The sequence below is a fragment of the Neopsephotus bourkii genome, unplaced genomic scaffold (assembly GCF_033783945.1).
Source record: "Neopsephotus bourkii isolate Nb327-2 ecotype Australia unplaced genomic scaffold, CSIRO-AGI_Nbou_v1 NB_1139, whole genome shotgun sequence".
Taxonomy (NCBI): Eukaryota; Metazoa; Chordata; class Aves; order Psittaciformes; family Psittacidae; genus Neopsephotus; species Neopsephotus bourkii.
Window position 1 is genome coordinate 329234 of NW_026901625.1, and position 15842 is coordinate 345075.

At 65.2% G+C, this 15842-nt stretch overlaps 1 protein-coding gene across 1 annotated transcript; it reads right to left on the minus strand.

The window, feature by feature from the left end:
- Window positions 1-155: 155 nt before the first annotated feature.
- Window positions 156-15405, minus strand: PIK3C2B (phosphatidylinositol-4-phosphate 3-kinase catalytic subunit type 2 beta). The gene is made up of 32 exons (XM_061362786.1): window positions 13514-15405; window positions 12135-12235; window positions 11860-12014; window positions 11645-11765; window positions 9973-10084; window positions 9784-9863; window positions 9645-9708; window positions 9298-9444; window positions 9051-9084; window positions 8556-8751; window positions 7372-7494; window positions 6495-6662; window positions 6286-6397; window positions 6065-6207; window positions 5336-5524; window positions 5142-5235; window positions 4943-5037; window positions 4684-4864; window positions 4437-4544; window positions 4257-4349; window positions 4035-4164; window positions 3498-3634; window positions 3221-3390; window positions 2960-3116; window positions 2756-2865; window positions 2450-2651; window positions 2211-2335; window positions 2018-2135; window positions 1788-1869; window positions 1598-1704; window positions 1385-1513; window positions 156-959 (listed from the first exon to the last, which is right to left on the minus strand). The coding sequence occupies exons 1-32, from the start codon at window positions 14405-14407 to the stop codon at window positions 771-773; spliced, it is 4866 nt and encodes a 1621-aa protein (XP_061218770.1). The 5' UTR covers window positions 14408-15405; the 3' UTR covers window positions 156-770.
- Between the last annotated feature and the right edge of the window lie 437 nt (window positions 15406-15842).

The following is a 15842-nucleotide window of genomic DNA, read 5'->3' on the forward strand; positions in this document are numbered from 1 at the left end:
CCCGGCTCCAGCCCCCCCCATCGCTGCAGGCCCCCGATCCCTGCAGCCCCCCCATCGCTGCAGCCCCATCCCTGCAGCCCCCCATCCCTGCAGCCCCCCCATCGCTGCAGCCCCCCCATCGCTGCAGCCCCCCAATCCCTCCAGCTCCAGCTCCAAGTTAAAACTTTTAATATAAAGGTTCAGTTCATTCTTCTCGATCCTGAGAAACTTTTCATCCGTTTACGGAGCTCCTGCTGTAAACAAAGCACCACAGGCACCAAACCCGCCCCGGCGCAGCAGCCTCGGCCCCGGGGCCGCAGGGAGGACGGGAGACGGATGGAGGGTGAGCTGGGTGATGATGGGTGTCCCACCAGCATGGGCACGGGCAGGGCGCCGGCTGTCCCCATGGCACTGGGGGTCAGCCCCATGGGACCGGCCCCGTGCCCAGCCCCAGCACACCGCTTACCTTTGGGAGCGACGTCCCCAGATGGGAATGCCCTGGCTGGAGCTGTACCCCGAGCTCTGACCCTCCCCGCGCCTCCCCTCTCCTCCCCACCCGGTGCCCGGCCTCACGCTTCTCGTTACTTAGAAAACAGCTCCAATGCAGATATCCCAAAGGAAGAGTCCTCCCGTCCCCGCGGTCCTCCCTCCTCCCGCCCCGCGTTGCTCCCTTGACACAAGGTAAACTTCAAAGAGAAGCCGCCCGCAGCAGCACCCATCGGTGCCCGGTCCCCACAGGCACATCCCGGGCTGAGCAGAGCCGCGGGGTCCCCAGCCCCAGTGCTGGCCCCTCAGAGGGTGCCGTGGCCGCGGGACCCCAGGGCGAACCAGCCCATCTTCTCCTGCGCCAGGTCGAGGTCCCGCAGGCGGATGCCGACCTCCCCGAGCAGGATGTTCTCCCAGAAGCCTTCCTCGCTCAGCACGCTCAGGCGCAGCTCCCGCTGCTGCAGGTCCCCCCGCGGGATCCCGTCATAGACCAGCTGGGGGGCAGAATTGGGCAAACCCTCAGCTACAGACCCCCTGAGACCTCCCATCCCCATTCCCATCTCCATCCCATTCCTATCCCCATCCCATTCCCATCCCTGTCCTCACCTCCATCCCCCATCCCCATCCCCATCTCCATCCCATTCCTATCCCATTCCCATCCCCATCCTCACCTCCATCCCCCATCCCCATCCCCATCTCCATCCCCATCCTCACCTCCATCTCCCATTCCCATCCCCATCTCATTCCCATCCCCATCCTCACCTCCATCCCCCATCCCCGTCTCCATCCACAACTCCATCCCCATCCCATCTGCATCTCCATTTCTATCCCCATTCCATCTCCATCCCCTTCCCATCCCCACCCCGTTCCCATCCCCATCCCCATCCCCACCCCGCTCCCCTCCCCATGCCCATCCCACCATCTCATTGTAGGTGGGGTTGCAGGTTTTTCGGGCCACTTTGGTTTTCCTCTTGGTTGTTTTCTGGGGGTCGGGCAGCAGGTAGGTCTTGACGTAGGGGTCAGGGTCATTGCCATCCTGCAATGGTGGCTGTGGGGCAGAGCCAGGGACACCCCGTGAGCACAGCAGAGGGGTGAGCCTCCACCTCACTGCCACCGGGCACTGCACACGTACCAGCCCCCTGATGTGCATCACCATGATGAAGAGCTTGTTGTTCTTGTAGGAGATGGAGAGCTTCACCTCGCCACCGACCTTCCCCAGGGGCCGAGCCCAGGTGGCATCTGGAGGAGAGGAGGGACGCGGGTGGGATGGGAGCCTCTCGCTTCACCCTGTGCCGCGCCAGCACTGCCCCCAGCCCCCCTACCCGCTGCCTTCGGGGTCGGGTTGGTGCCGGCCGCCTTCTCGTCCCGTGGCAGGGGGTGGAAGAAGGTGTAGATGAGATCACACTGAGGGGCAAGGGGAGACATGAGCCGCGAGCACATCCTGCACCAGTCGGGACTGATGCTGGATGTGCTGCATTGACCCCCAGGCACATCCCCACCTCTCTGGTGCCCCCAGCACCATCCCACCCTGCAGGGACCCCCGGCCCCGCACCTCTGCCACCTCGGGCGCGGCGTGGATGAGGTGCCAGATGTACCCGTTCAGCTCCTCCTTCCGCCGCTCGGCCGCCGCTTCGCCCCGCGACCGCCCGATGAGGAACCTGCTGGGGAAGCTGCAGGGACGGATGCTGAGCAGAGCCCGGGGGTGCTGGGGGGCCCCGAGGGTCCGTGGGGGGCTGTGGGGGTACCTGGGCAGCAGCGAGGAGGGGAAGAGGAGGCGCAGCTTGTTGTGCAGCTCCTGGAACTCCTCAAAGCTCCGCTGCACGAAGGTCACCTCGCCTGGGCCCTCCCGCTGCACCTTCACCACGTAGGTCTGCAGAGAGATGGGGAGCCCAGGATGCCCTGAACCCATGCGGGGATGGGGAGGAGCACCAGGAGGGAGCCACCCAGGCAGCCCCTTCGCTTGTCCCTGACCGTCCCCACTCACGTAGCCCTTGCTGGGGTTGAAGACCCGCTCATGGCGGCAGAGGAAGACGTCGCGGATCCGGCCGGATGTCTTGATGGTGTGGGTGCGGGGGGCGAAGGAGAGGGTCGGGCGGGCATCAGAGCCCGTGAACTTCATCTGCGCCAGGTTGTGGATGAAGAAGTTGAGCTTGGTGGCCACGCTGCCCAGGCTCGACTCGATCAACCTGCAACGAGGCCACCACGCGCTCAGCGAGCTGAGCCGAGCCAGTGCCTCCGTCCTTGGCTCCCTCCATCCTCTCCTGCCCCAGCACACCCCAGTGTCTTCTACCTGGTGAAGTACGTGGTGGCATCAGCGTCAGAGTCCTGTGGCCTCAGGGCATCGTAGACGTACTTGAGGTCCTCCAGGTCGGAGAGCTCGGGGATGCCACAGGACAGCATCTGGGAGGCAAGGCACGGATGAGGGCGGGCGGTGGCAGGAGGAACCCTCGACTGTTCCTGGTGGTGGGAAGGGGTGCGCAGCCCCGGCTCTCACCAGCCCCAGCAGGTTCAGGAAGAGGTGGGTGTGCTTGCGGATCAGGTTGTAGGCTTGGCAGCACAGGTCGACGAAGTCATGGAAGCGACTGGAGGGTTTGTCCCCGCCGTTGATGACGTACGCCATGTCCGAAGTGAAGACAAACGGTGCCCGGTCCCTGTGCCGGGGAGGGACAGGAAGCGATGCCCGAGCAGGGGTTGCAAAGAGAGGGGGCTGCAGAGCCCGGGCTGGGGGGATGGAGACCCCGGGGGCACTTCTCACCTCTTGATGTTGCCGAACATCTGCGCGTGGCCCAGGAACCTGCCGAAGTCGATGTGGAACATGTGCCCCGTGGTCTTGAGCATGATGTTGTCGTTGTGCCGGTCGCAGATCCCCAGCACGTAGGTGGCCACGCAGCAGCCGGCGCAGGAGTAGATGAAGTTCTCCACTGCCTGGGAAGGGAGGGAAGGAGCCAACCGTGGAGGAAGGCAGGCGAGGGGGGGCTCATCCCTGCTGAGTGGGGCACGAGCAGCGGGAACCCCGCCAGGCTCTTCCTCACCTTCTCGTACTCATCCTCCCCAGGGTTGTGCTTCTGCAGCCAGTCTGCCAGCGGCCGGTCTTTGAAGGAGCCGGTCACGCCATGCTCCACCTGGATCTTGCGCAGGGTCTCGGCGTTGGGGATCATCTCCACCATGCCTGGCAGTGAGACAGCAGCGTGAGAGCACCCATCCCTCCTGAGGGGTGCCAAGACCCCAGCTCCCCAAGCACAACCCTTTGACTCCCCAGCCATTGACTGACAGCCTGCAAAGCCGTGCTCCTCTAGAGGGGCTGCTGGGTTCAGACCCAAAAGTGAATTGCAGCTGCCCACAGCAGATCCTCTCTAGCAGAGCCCTAGGACCTCCTGTGCTGTCGCTAGCCCAAGAGCATCGTGACTTTTAGACCTCAGAGCAGTTTTCAGTGTCTGAAGGATGCAAGGATGCTGGAGAGGGGCCCTTCAATCAGGGACTGCAGTGACAGGACAACGGGTGATGGGTTCAGACTGAAACAGGGGCCGTTGAGGTTGATGCCACTGGGGATGCCCTGATGCCGGGGTTACCTCGTCCACGGCCAGTGGAGAAGCAGCGGAAGATGACCATGCGCATGTCCAGCCCCTCCTGCACCCAGATCTTGTTCATGATCCGGATCATCTGCAGCGTCAGCATGTCCTGCCGCAGGTCATCCCCGCACTGCGAGCCCGTGGGGAAGAGCCATCAGAGCCAGGGGGCAAAGCTGAGGCAGCCCCACGGGGCCGGGGCCGTGCCGGGGGGGCCGGGCTCACCTTGAAGATGACGCGGATGTTTTCCCCCAGGGGATCAACGTTCTGGAAGGAGAGCTTGAGGGGGACAGCGTTGGAGTTGAAGTAGGAGCAGTCCTGGCACGGGAGGAAGGCACAGCCCATCAGGGAGAGCTGGAAAGGGGGGGAGAGGAGCCCAGCGAGCCCCCCGGCTCCAGCACTCACCCGGGGCACGATCCCCTTCACCAGCAGGCTGGGGCTGAGCGGCAGCCGGCACGACCCGTGTGCCTTGAAGAACTGCGTCACGTCCTCCAGCCCCTCACGGAGGATGCCCTGCAGGGGGGGCGGGCAGGGATGGATGGGCATGGATGGGGTGGGCACAGGATGGGGCGGGGGGGCTGAGAAACAGCCTAGGACCCCTCCCATCACCCCAGCTCCCTCCCGCACCCTCTCCTGTGACCCCAGCACCCACCTGCCGTGCGGATGGCGCCGCGTCCCGCACTTGCTGGGCCAGCCTGGCCAGCGTGCTGACGAGCAGGCACTGCCGGTCAAACTCCTCCCGCAGCCCCTTCCCGCAGCAGCACAGCAGAGCCGCCAGCAGGTACTGGTACCGGATGCTGAACTGCGAGTCCTTGAGGCCGTCCTTCAGCAGCCTGCTCGGAGCAGGGGCAGGAAGGGGTCAGGGGAGCCACAGGGATCCCCCTCACTGTTCTCAGCCCCCCAGAACCTACCAGAAGAAGTAGTGGGTGATCTTCAGGTCGCAGATCGCCCGCTTCATGAGGAAGCGCACCAGCGGGCTGTCCAGGTAGCACTCATACTTCAGGGCCTGGAGCGGGGATAGTTTTGGGGCACAGTGGGACCAGCTTGCAGCCCATGGCACATCCTGATCCTGCCATGCACCCCATGGCACATCCCCGTCCCACCACGCACCTGGACCAACTGGGGCAGGTAGTCCAGCAGCTCCGTGTCGGAGATGGAGTCAATCCACTGCACAGCCGTCCTCCTCACCTCCTGGTCCGGGAACCTGCAGCAGGGACAGGCCTCGTGGGGACAGCATCCCAGCACCCCTCCTCCCATTGCAGAGCGCGCATCCCTGCAGTGCCCACCTCCCACCCGTGCCTTACGTGGCGTGCAGGAGCCCCAGGGCATCCTGGTGGCTCATGTAGGTCCACTGGCTGAGCAGGGCGTAGATGTCGGGCAGGCAGCCCCACTCCCAGCTGGGCGCGCTGGCCAGCAGCATGGGCAGGGCGCCGGGCGCCGCGTGGCAATGGGACCGCTTCTCCCACAGCCGCTTGCGGTCCATGTCCATCAGCCTGGGGACAGGGACAAGGATGAGGCCTGGGGCAGGGGAGGGGATGGCATTCCAACCCCAACCGGGCCATGATTCTGCGGTGGAGAGCGCGATCCAGCCTGCGTCCCCCTGGGCTGCTCTGTACTGGGGGCTCCCCTCACCCCCATGCTGCACCCTGTCCCCGAGGGGACAGCTGGGAGCCCAGCACCCATGCCCAGGGGTGACTGAGCTGCTGCAGGGACATCCCTGCTGTCCCCTGAGCAGGTTTGCAACGAGGTCAGCCCTGCTCTGTGCAGTGGATCCCGGTGCAGCTGCCAACACTTGATCCTGTTGCTTATACCCAGTGCTGGGTGACTCCTGGCCTGTGCCAGGCTGGATGAGGCCAGGCAGCTGCTCCCCTGGGGGGGATGGAAAGACCCTGCCCAGGCACCCAGCTCTGACAACACCAGGCTCCAGCATCATCCCCAGTGCCCAGCAGGGTCAGACACTGACACCCCCTGGGTGTCACAGCAGGGTCCCCCCCGCAGGGCGACCCCAGCCTCGCCCCGGGTCCATCACTTACCAGTAGAGAGATTTCTTCTGCATGGCCTCCCGCAGCTGGCGCTGATCCTCCTCCCCCAGGCTGCCGAACTCGTACCTGGGGCTGAGCTCAGCCGCCGGCGGGCTGGTGAACTTCACCTCGAAGGCAGAGGTGGGGAAGTCGATCTGGGGCAGAGCGGAGGGTGAGTGGGAGCCACACATGGGGCTCGGTGGGGGGGTGTCCCCAGGCGCCCCGGGACACACCTGCAGGATGACGCTGTCGGGCTGGTTGAAGTTGGGGGCGCTGGACCTGGCTCTGGAGTTGTCCTGGGTCGCCGGCCACAAGCCCAGGAGCTTCCTCCCGCAGGTCAGGACCCTGGAGGAGAAGGAAGGGCGAGGGCACCGCTGCGGCGATGCTGCCCCCGAGGCACCCGGCCCCCCCGGCCGTGCCCCATGGCGGGGGCCCCGCGTACTGCCTGAAGTTGAAGAGTGGGGTGGTCACCCAGCCCAGCGCCTCGGGGACGCGCCGCTGCTTGTTGGTGTCGGAGGAGCCCCCCGGGGGTGGGACGGGCACGGCGAAGAGCGTGAGGCTGAGCAGCGTCTCCCGCGGCAGCCGGTTCACCTGGACCGGGAAGCAGATCCTGCGGGAGAGCAGCCACGGCTCAGCCCTGCCGGGGACGGGACCCGCGCTCCCCATGGCCCGGCCGGACCCTGCCTGCGGACGCCGAGTGTGTCCCCGGAGAGGAGAGGAGAGCCCAGCCCAGCCCAGCAGCGCCCTTGCTGCTGGCACTGGGGGTGCTGCATGCGCCCAGCGCGGGATGAGGGCCCCTCGACACGGGCGCGATGCGGCTGGGTTTGGGGAGGGTCCCCACCGCGCACTGACCTCGTCCCACGGCCAAGGGGGGCTGCGTGGGACCCCGGGGCTGAGGCTCCTCTGCGATGCTCCCTGGGAGCCCAGGGGCAGCTACGTCCCTGCCAGGGTCGGCAGGGGCCGGGGCTGCGGGCACGGCTCCGCTCCCCGCCGGCCGCTCGGCGCCTGTCCTTGGGGGCACCGGCACCTTCTAAAATTACCCCGTCCCATCCCCACCTCCCTGCGAATGCCGGGCCCGGGCCTGGCGCTGCCTCCCTGCCCGCTCCCGGAGCTATTCTGGGAGCAGATCCCCTTTCCCGGGCACAAACACGCAGGTCCAGGGCGGGCAGGGCTGCTGCTATTCCCAGGGATGACACAAGAGCTTCCAACACCCAAACCCGAGGGAGAGGTGCAGAGAGGAGCTGCAGGAGCAGGGCAGGAGGAAGGCTGGGTCTGGCACCAGGACCCCCTGCCCACCCCATGGCCGGGTGCTGCCTTACTGCTGGTCCCATATGATGAGGTGGAAGAGGTATTTGTAGACGTTGGCCTTCTTGGTGAGCAGGGGGCTGCACAGCTCCTTGCCACCGTGGCTGAGGGAGCAGGAGAGGTAGAAATCTTCATAGCTGCAAGAGGAACAGAGGGAGCTGTGAGCTGGGGGGGGGCTCAGCTGGGGCAGGGGAGCTGTGAGCTGGGGGTGCACCCCACCATGGGGCAGACCCACAGCAGTGGGGTGGAGAGGATGGGAGCTGCATCTTCCTGAAGCTGGGCTTGGGAAAGGGGCTGTGCCAGGAAGGGGGTGCAGCGCCGGGCGCCATGTCCCCATCACCATATGCCACCACACATACCATCACACGGGGGCTGCCGGGGGGCCCTGCCATGTGGCAGGTGCTGAGCCACAATCCAGGGAGGGCCGGGGTCAGGGGATGCCGGCATTTCCCAGGCTTCCCGCTTTGTTCGGAGCCACTCACCAAGGGGAATACATTAAGGGCAGGACAAAGGCGAGGGGTCCCCGGCGGGGTGGCTGCTGCTGGCGCCGGTGCCGTGCACACCCGGACCCCCGCATCCCCCCTGCGTGGGGCTGGGAGCGGGTACGGGGCACCCGAGGCACGGAACAAAGGAGCACGTCAGTGGTGTGGGGCGAGGGCAGCCCAGCCCTGCTGCACCGGGGCCATCTGTCACATCCCTGGGGTGATGCTGAGCCCGGCAGTGGTGCTGCATCCCCAGGGATGCGTGGGGTTGGGACTGGTGAGCACGGAAGAGCCCTTCCTGCCCAGGAGCTCCAGCATTAGCTGCCTGCGAGCCACCCTCACTGCCTGCTGAGCACCACATCCCAATATTCCTGCACTTTAGGAGGCTTGGGGTGAGTTAGCTCTTATTCCCTCCATGACTGCTGGATAGAGAACCACAGAACCCCAGACTGGTTTGGGTTAGAATGGACCTCAAAGCTCACCCAGCTCCAACCCCTGCCACAGGCAGGGACCCCTTCCACTGGAGCAGCTTGCTCCAAGCCCCTGTGTCCAACCTGGCCTTGAGCACTGCCAGGGATGGGGCAGCCACAGCTTCTCTGGGCACCCTGTGCCAGCGCCTCAGCACCCTCACAGATCCCATCTCAATCCACTTTTATCCCTCTCTGTGGGCCAGGGACAAGCTCCTCAGCCACGCGGGGCCCCGGCAGGGCCCGTACCTGGCAGCCCAGGTGATGGGGATGCGGTGGGTGGCGTAGACGGTGAAGGCGAGCGGGCAGGAGAGCAGGCGAGCCTCCCGCGCCGCGCCGTGCTCCCGGCTGCCCTGCACCGCCGGCTGGAAGTCCGCGTTGAAGGTGCTGCAGTAGAGCTCCACCAGGTTGAGGATGGCGGCCGTCAGGCTCTCCACGATCCTCTCTGCAGGGTGACACGGGGGGTGTGGGCTGGTGGCCCCCCTGCCGCCCCCCACTGCATCCCGTTGGGCTGGGGTCGGGATGCAGGAGGGACCCTGGGCAGGCTCCCCAGCACAATGCAGTTTGAGAGGGAGAATCCAGGCTCCCCGTTTTGCTGGGCTCACAGAACAACCTCCACTACCTCCAGAAACCCTCTTTCCTTAAACCCAAACCCTCTGGCCTCACTAACTGAGGGGGAAGGGGGTTGAAGATTAAAAGCACCGAGGACTTGAGCCCAGAAGGAGGGGAGGAGAACACAAATACCTCGATTTTCCCTCTTGGCCAGAACACTTGGATCCTGTTGAGGAAAAAAGAGAAACCACGGGAGCAGCATGAGAGGGCGCCCGGGGGGAGCCGCTCCCCAGCCAGAGCCCTGTAACCAGACCCTGCCTGGGCAGGCAGCGGGGCGGCAGCGCCTGCCCCCAGCTCTTGAGGAATTTTCCATGTGGTGCTGGGAACGGGGCCCGGTGTGGGAACGGCCTCCCACGGGCGGGAAGTGCCCACCTCTCACCTTCTGGATCTTGGGCTGCATGCGGGAAGGGCAGGGGGGCATCTGGTTGAGGGCTGCTGTGATCTCCTGGGATTCCACGGCAGCCAGGGCATTGCAGATGGCCATGACCGACTGGATCACCCGTTCTGCCTTCAGCGGGAAGTCTCCCTATGGAGGGCAAAGCGGGGGTGAGGCAGGGCCTGCAGCAGCCAAGGGGAAGGTGAACCAGTCTGTGCCTGTTCCCCCTATTGCCATGGCTTTACCCTTCCCTGGTGCACCCTTAGAGCCCCATAACAAAAAGGGGAAAGAGACTGCAGTGAATGAGGGAAGGTGGCCCCCAAAATGCCCCCTTGGTCCCTGCTGCTCACCTCAGCTGCCAGGAAAGCATCCACCTCGTTGTGGAAGGTGTCAAAGAGGAGGCTCAGCGCCTGCCTAGAGGGCAGAGAGCAAAGCTGAGCCCTGGCCAAGCAGGCACACAGCACAGGGGACCGGTCCTGTCCCCCCTACCTGCTGATGGTCTGTTTGATGGGCCTCTCCTGCAGGTGGATGTAGTGGTTGAGGGTGGACGGGCTCTGGTCATCACTTGCCTGGAGATGGAGAGAGTGCGTTCGCCATTCCCGGGTGCTCCTGCAGCAGGGAGATGCCAGGGGCACCCCTGCTCTGCTCCCCACACCGGGGGGGAGAGGGGGCACCCACCGTCCGGGCCAGGTCGCTGCGCAGCCCCTTCCTCTTCATCAGCTGCAGGTTGATGTCCATGTCGAACTTCCTGCAGTGCTGGATGTACTCGTGGCTGCCCAGCGCGTGCTTGCTGCAGGGACAGAGCCCTCCCGGTGAGCACAGAGCCCCTCTCCATCCCCTGGGATGCCCCAACACCCAACCTGGGATCCCTCATCCCAACACCCTTCAGCCGGGCAGCGTTGGCTGGGCTCCGCCTGGCCGCAAAGGGATGTTTGTGCCACCGGGTAGCTTGTGCTAGGAAACGTGAAGAATAAGCTATTGTTTTCCCTCTTTCCCTTGTGCCCTCCAAAAAGCCGGCACAATGGAGCTGGGAGAGGGTGCGGGGGAGCCCATCCTGCCAGGACCTGCCCATGGATGTGTGGGAAGTGAGTGTGGACCCAAGCAGCTGGAGGATGCTCTGCCTGCATCAGCCTGGTCCCACCATGCCCACCAGCACGGGAAGCCCTCCTGGAGCTGATCCAGCCCTGGTGCAGCAGAGCCATGGCAAGGTGCTGAGGGGGTAGAGGAGCTCCAGGCAGGATAGAGCTGCAATGGCAAGAGGTGGTGGAAGGGCTGGGAAAGGCACCCTTGGGACTGGCATCCTGCACCCCCTGCACCTTGCCAAAGCGAAGGGGGAGCAGCTCAGGGTGGTATGCAGAGCTCAAGTGCCCGACGGCTCCACAGGGAGAGGTCTGGCACCCCCAGCATCAACTCAGCTACAGGAGGATGTGGAAAGAAAAGATTGGTGGCAACAGGGATTTCTGTCCCAGGCCTTTCCCAAAGCCCCTTCGAGATCAGCAGCAGTGGGGGAACGCTCGCCAGGGCCCGTGCCCAGGGTGCTGCTCCCAGCCAGAGTCAGGATGTTCATCCCTTTGGGAAACACCCCCCAAGCTGCCTGGATCCGTCCCGCAGGGGGGCACTCCCGATGGGAACACCCCCTTCATGCCGCTGTGCCGGGTCCAGAGGCAGGAGCTGGCTCCCTGCGCCCTCTGCACGGGCTCTCCCAGGCTGGGCCGTTCCCAGCCGCCCCTTTAGGGCCTAACCCAGCAGCTCCTGGAGCCCATGGCAAAGCTCCCACAGCTTTCCCATGGCCCGGCCAGGCCCATGGCAGCGCTCCAGCAGCAGGGGCTGGCTCACACATGCCTCGCACACAGGGCTCCTGCACCTTCCTCTGCAGAGCAATCCCGAGCTGCAGACCCCCAAATCCCTATGCAAATGCAGCCTTCGGGCAGGACAGGCAGCAAGGGAGGGGGGGATCTGTGCGGGTCTCCCTCCCCATCACCGCAGCCCTCATGCTCTGTGCCCTCACACTGCTCCCGACACGTCTCTTTTCCACCTCTGCCTCTAATTCCCACAGGAACATGGAAAAGCCGGGCTCTGCCGCTCTGACCATGACGTGGCTGCTCTTAATGCTTCTCCAAAGAGCTTGTTTGGCAGTTCCCCAGTTTTCAGGCCCTTCTCAAGGGGCACGGGGATCAGTGTGATGGGATGCCACTGGGAGAGATGCTCCCACAACACACCGGAGCATCACCATGGCTTGGATCAGCCCTGGCCATCCATCACACCCTGCTGCGGCTACACACGGGCCAAGCAGAGCCAAGTGTGAGCCCAGGGATGCTGGGGGTGTGCAGTGTGCCCCCCCCACACTCACTTCTGCAGGAACTCCTCCAAGCCGCAGATCTTGAGCACGAAGTCCTCGACATCGACGCTGTGCAGCTCGTCGTGCGTGTAGCACAGCGCCTGGTAGATGAGCAGGTCCACGGTGGAGGAGCCTGCGGGGAGGAGCAGCAGCACCGTGGGACCCCCCCTCAGCCTTCAGCCGGGGGTTTGGGGCTCGCTGCAAGGGGGGGCACAAGGGGTGCTCACAGTCGCAGGTGAAGGTGAGGGGCTCCCGCAGGCTGTCACACACCACTGTCACCTTCAGGCTCACGCCATGGCCGAGCTGCTCGGGGCTGAGGTTCACAGCGCTCCACACCAGGCCCGTCAGGGAATAGTCCTTGGTGCTGTAGCTGGAGCGCAGCCTGGCGAGGCAGGGACGGGTCAGGGGTGCTGCCCTGCTTTGGGGCTCACCCGGCCCCCCCAAGCACCCCGGTTGTGGGGCGCTCTGCAGCAGGAGGCCCCAGCCCCATGCGGGTACTCACACATCCAGCATGTGGCAGAACGCAGCCACCTCCTCGTCCCGCTCCTCCGAGACCTCGAAGAGCTCGTAGCCATTGGCGAAGGAGTGCGGCCGGGGGGCAACCTGCGGGGCAGAGCATGAGCCAGTGACCCGGCTGCAGTGTCCTTGGGGGGCTCCAGCCCATTGCCCCACGGTTACAGCTCCCTGCTACAGCACCGGGCACCCAGAGCCTGTGTGCATGTGGTGATGCTGCGGCTGGAGGAGGGCAGTGCTGGGGACACGTGGTGGAGACAGGACAAGGGCTGCTGGGTTCAGACTGGAACAGGGGACGTTCACCTTGGGGATAAGGCAGGAGCTCTGCCCTGTGAGGGTGCTGAGAAGCTGTGGCTGCCCCATCCCTGGCAGAGCCCTGCCCATGCCCATGCCCATGCCCATGCCCATGCCCATGCCCTGCTGCTGCGATGCTGGGGCAGGATCCCGCACACGGGGGTCCCTGGGCCTCCATCGCCCTTCCTCAGTGAACAATGGCCCTGCTGTCAGACATGAACCCAGCAGTGGGGGGGCAGAGCAGCCCCTAAGGAAGGGGTTAATGCTCTTTGTCAACGAGCCCCTGGCACTGTGAGTGCCCTGCACAGCCCCCCCGGCCCCAGCGCATCCCCGCTCCCCGGGGACAGGGAGGTGACCTCGGCCCTCATTGATGCCCTCCCCTTGCTGGGGGCAGGATGAGCGGTGCCAGAGCCAGCAGCAGGCACCCGGCAGCCCCCAGGAGGGGCAGCGGCAGCCCCAGCGCCTTGGGGACGCATCCTGCCGGTGCCTGGGGGGGACAAGGGGAGCTGGGCTCAGGGAGGCCGCTGCGAGCCCAGCAGGAAAGCGATGGCCTGGCTCGGGGGAGGAGACCCCCGGCTGTTCCCAGAGGATGTGGGGAGCCTCAACACGAGCCTGCTGTGAGCCCCCCGCAGCACAGCCCGAGGCAGCGGCTCCTGCGCCCTGGAGCACGCTCATGTCCTCGGCTTCCCGGCCCTGGATCACCCTCCCGGAGGGCTCTGCACCATCCTGCACCCCTTGGGGACCTGCACAACCTGGGCAGGGCTCATTGAGCCCCAGGGACGGCGTATCAGAACATGGCTGCCTCTGACCAGGGCTCATTGAGCCCCAGGGACGGTGTCTCAGGACATGGCTGCCTCTGACCAGGGCTCATTGAGCCCCAGGGATGGTGTCTCAGGACATGGCTGCCTCTGACCAGGGTGCAAACACCACTGAGGAGCCCCAGGGATGGGGCAAAGGAAACCAACCCTGAGCAAAGGAAACGCAGCGAACGCACGGCCCCATTGGCAACCTCCCTGCTCTGCCACTGCCCCAGCTCCAGCCCAGCCCCACACCAGGAAGACAAAAGCCTCTCACCGGCTCGCTGGAGACCCTGCGGTTCTTGTTGGGCGCCAGGTTCTTCCTGCTGCCGAAGCGGGGAGCGTACGTCCGCGGGGGCACCTGCGGGGGCATGGTCTTGCTGCGCGCCACCGGCTTCCCGCTCAGCTCCTTCTCAAAGATGCCCCTGCCCTCCTTCCAGCCGCGGGCGGCCTCCCGCAGCACCTCCGACTCGTAGGTGGCCTTGAGGTTGAGGCAGGTGATGGCATCGCTGATGCCGTACGGGTCCTCCTCCGAGATGCGGCGCCCGAGCAGCTTCCCGTGCGCGCGCTCCTGCACCGCCGAGAACGTGTTGATGTCTCTGGGCTGCGGTCCCTTGGTGGAGGGCGGGGGGGACCCCTTCCCTGAGCGCTGGGTGCCCTCGGGGGAGCTCCACAGCAGGTGCCGGGGGGGCAGAGGCGGCGGCGAGAGCTGTTTTGGGGAGGTGCCGCTGTGGGGCTCGGTGCCGTTGAGGGGCTCCCCGAGGAAGTCCCCCCCCGTTCCCTCCAGGATGTACAGGTACTCCCCAGCCAGGGGCCCCTTCAGCCAGGGCTGCGGGTCCAGCGGGGGGGGGCTGGGGCCGGCGGGGGGCGCTCCGGGCACGGGGGCACCGTCGGGTACCAGGGGGACGTTGTAGCTGAGCAGGGGGTCGGAGCCGGAGAGGCCCCGCGCTGCCTTGATGCCAGCGCAGCCGCTCCTGTCCGCGGGCTCGTCCCAGGAGATGAGGGGCTGGTCCCCGCGCTGCCGGGCCCGGCTCTCCTCCTTGTCCTGCCGCAGGCGGGATAACGCATCGTATTCCATCTGCAGCGCCTCGGCCAGCGCCAGCTCCTTGCGGCTGATGCCCACCGACTCCAGGGACTTCCAGTGCTCCCCATTGCCGCGCGTAGAGGACATCGCTCCGGGACCTCTTCCTGCCGGCGCGGGGTCAGGAGGAAGGCATGCTGCTCCGCCGGCCACCTGGGCATGGGGAGAGGTGAGGGGTAAGCTCAGGCTCCAACTGGGAAACTGGCTTCCATGGGCACCCGCCAGGCTGGAGAGGTTCCCCTTCCCCAGCACCTCGGTCCCTGCCAGCTCCTGTGGGCTTTTCCTGGAGAAACAGGAATCCCAAGGGCTGGCAGTGCTCCTGGAGGCTGAGCAGAGAAAACGCGCTTTGAGCCCAAAAGCAACAAAACAAAACCTATTTTTGGTGGCTCACAAAGCCACAACCCCGGTCCCGTCTCCAAGAGAAGCATCGGCAGCTCGCTGAGGTCCTGACAGAGAAACAGTCCCGCCTGGCAGAGCTGGGGCTCCGTGTGTGCTGATGGGATGCAGCCAGACCCGCACCAGGGCAGCTGGGGTGTGGGAATGGGGATGGGGATGGAGATGGGGATAGGGATGGGGTTGAGGATGAAGATAGGGATGTGGATAGGAATGGGGAGGGGATGGGATTGTGGATACAGAGATAGAGATGAGGATGGGGAGGAAGGCTCAGCCTGCACCAGGCACAGCAACCCCATGGTGCCCACACCAGCCAGAGAAGAGCATCTCGAGCAGGTCGCTCAGCCCCTTCCCTCCCCAGCTGCACCAGGACAATGCAAATCCACATGGAAAAGCCCTGACCTCTCCTGGTCGCCCTCCAAGTCCTCGGCCAGGGGCAGGACCGGGGCTCAACCAGCACCTCCTGCTTCAGGGTCCTGCCCTGTTCCCACCCAACACCCATCCCATTACAAACACAACCCTGGATCGGGAGCTCCCGAGGCAGGAATTCCAGAGCCGCAGACACAAGCAGATTTTCTCCCTCTTTACAAACCCACTGCTAATAACAGCATCATTTTCTGACTTGGAATTTCCTGCCGTTTGCCACGGTCACTTCAGCCTCGGGGGACCCATCCCGCCTGGGATCCCACCCTCCATGGAGACCTCAGGAGGGAAACCCCCTTGTTCCCCGGAGCCCCTTTGCCCTAAGCCCTGAATGAGTTTACCACAATTTTCTTCCCAGTTTGCCCTATAGGGAGGCTGCAGCCTTGCAGGGACCCAGAGGGGCACATCCCTGGTGGGACCCACCAGGAGCTGCTGCTGCGTGAGGGATGTTTCCCCATCCATGCGCTGCTCGGGTGCACGGAGTCAGCCTTCCTGCAGGGATGGCCCTTGAGAATCATGGCCTGGTTTGGGTTGAAGGGACCTTAAAGCTCCTCCAGCTCCAGGGACCCCTTCCACTGGAGCAGCTTGCTCCAAGCCCCTGTGTCCAACCTGGCCTTGAGCACTGCCAGGGATGGGGCAGCCACAGCTTCTCTGGGCACCCTGTGCCAGCGCCTCAGCACCCTCACAGGGATGACCCCAGCCCTTGTGC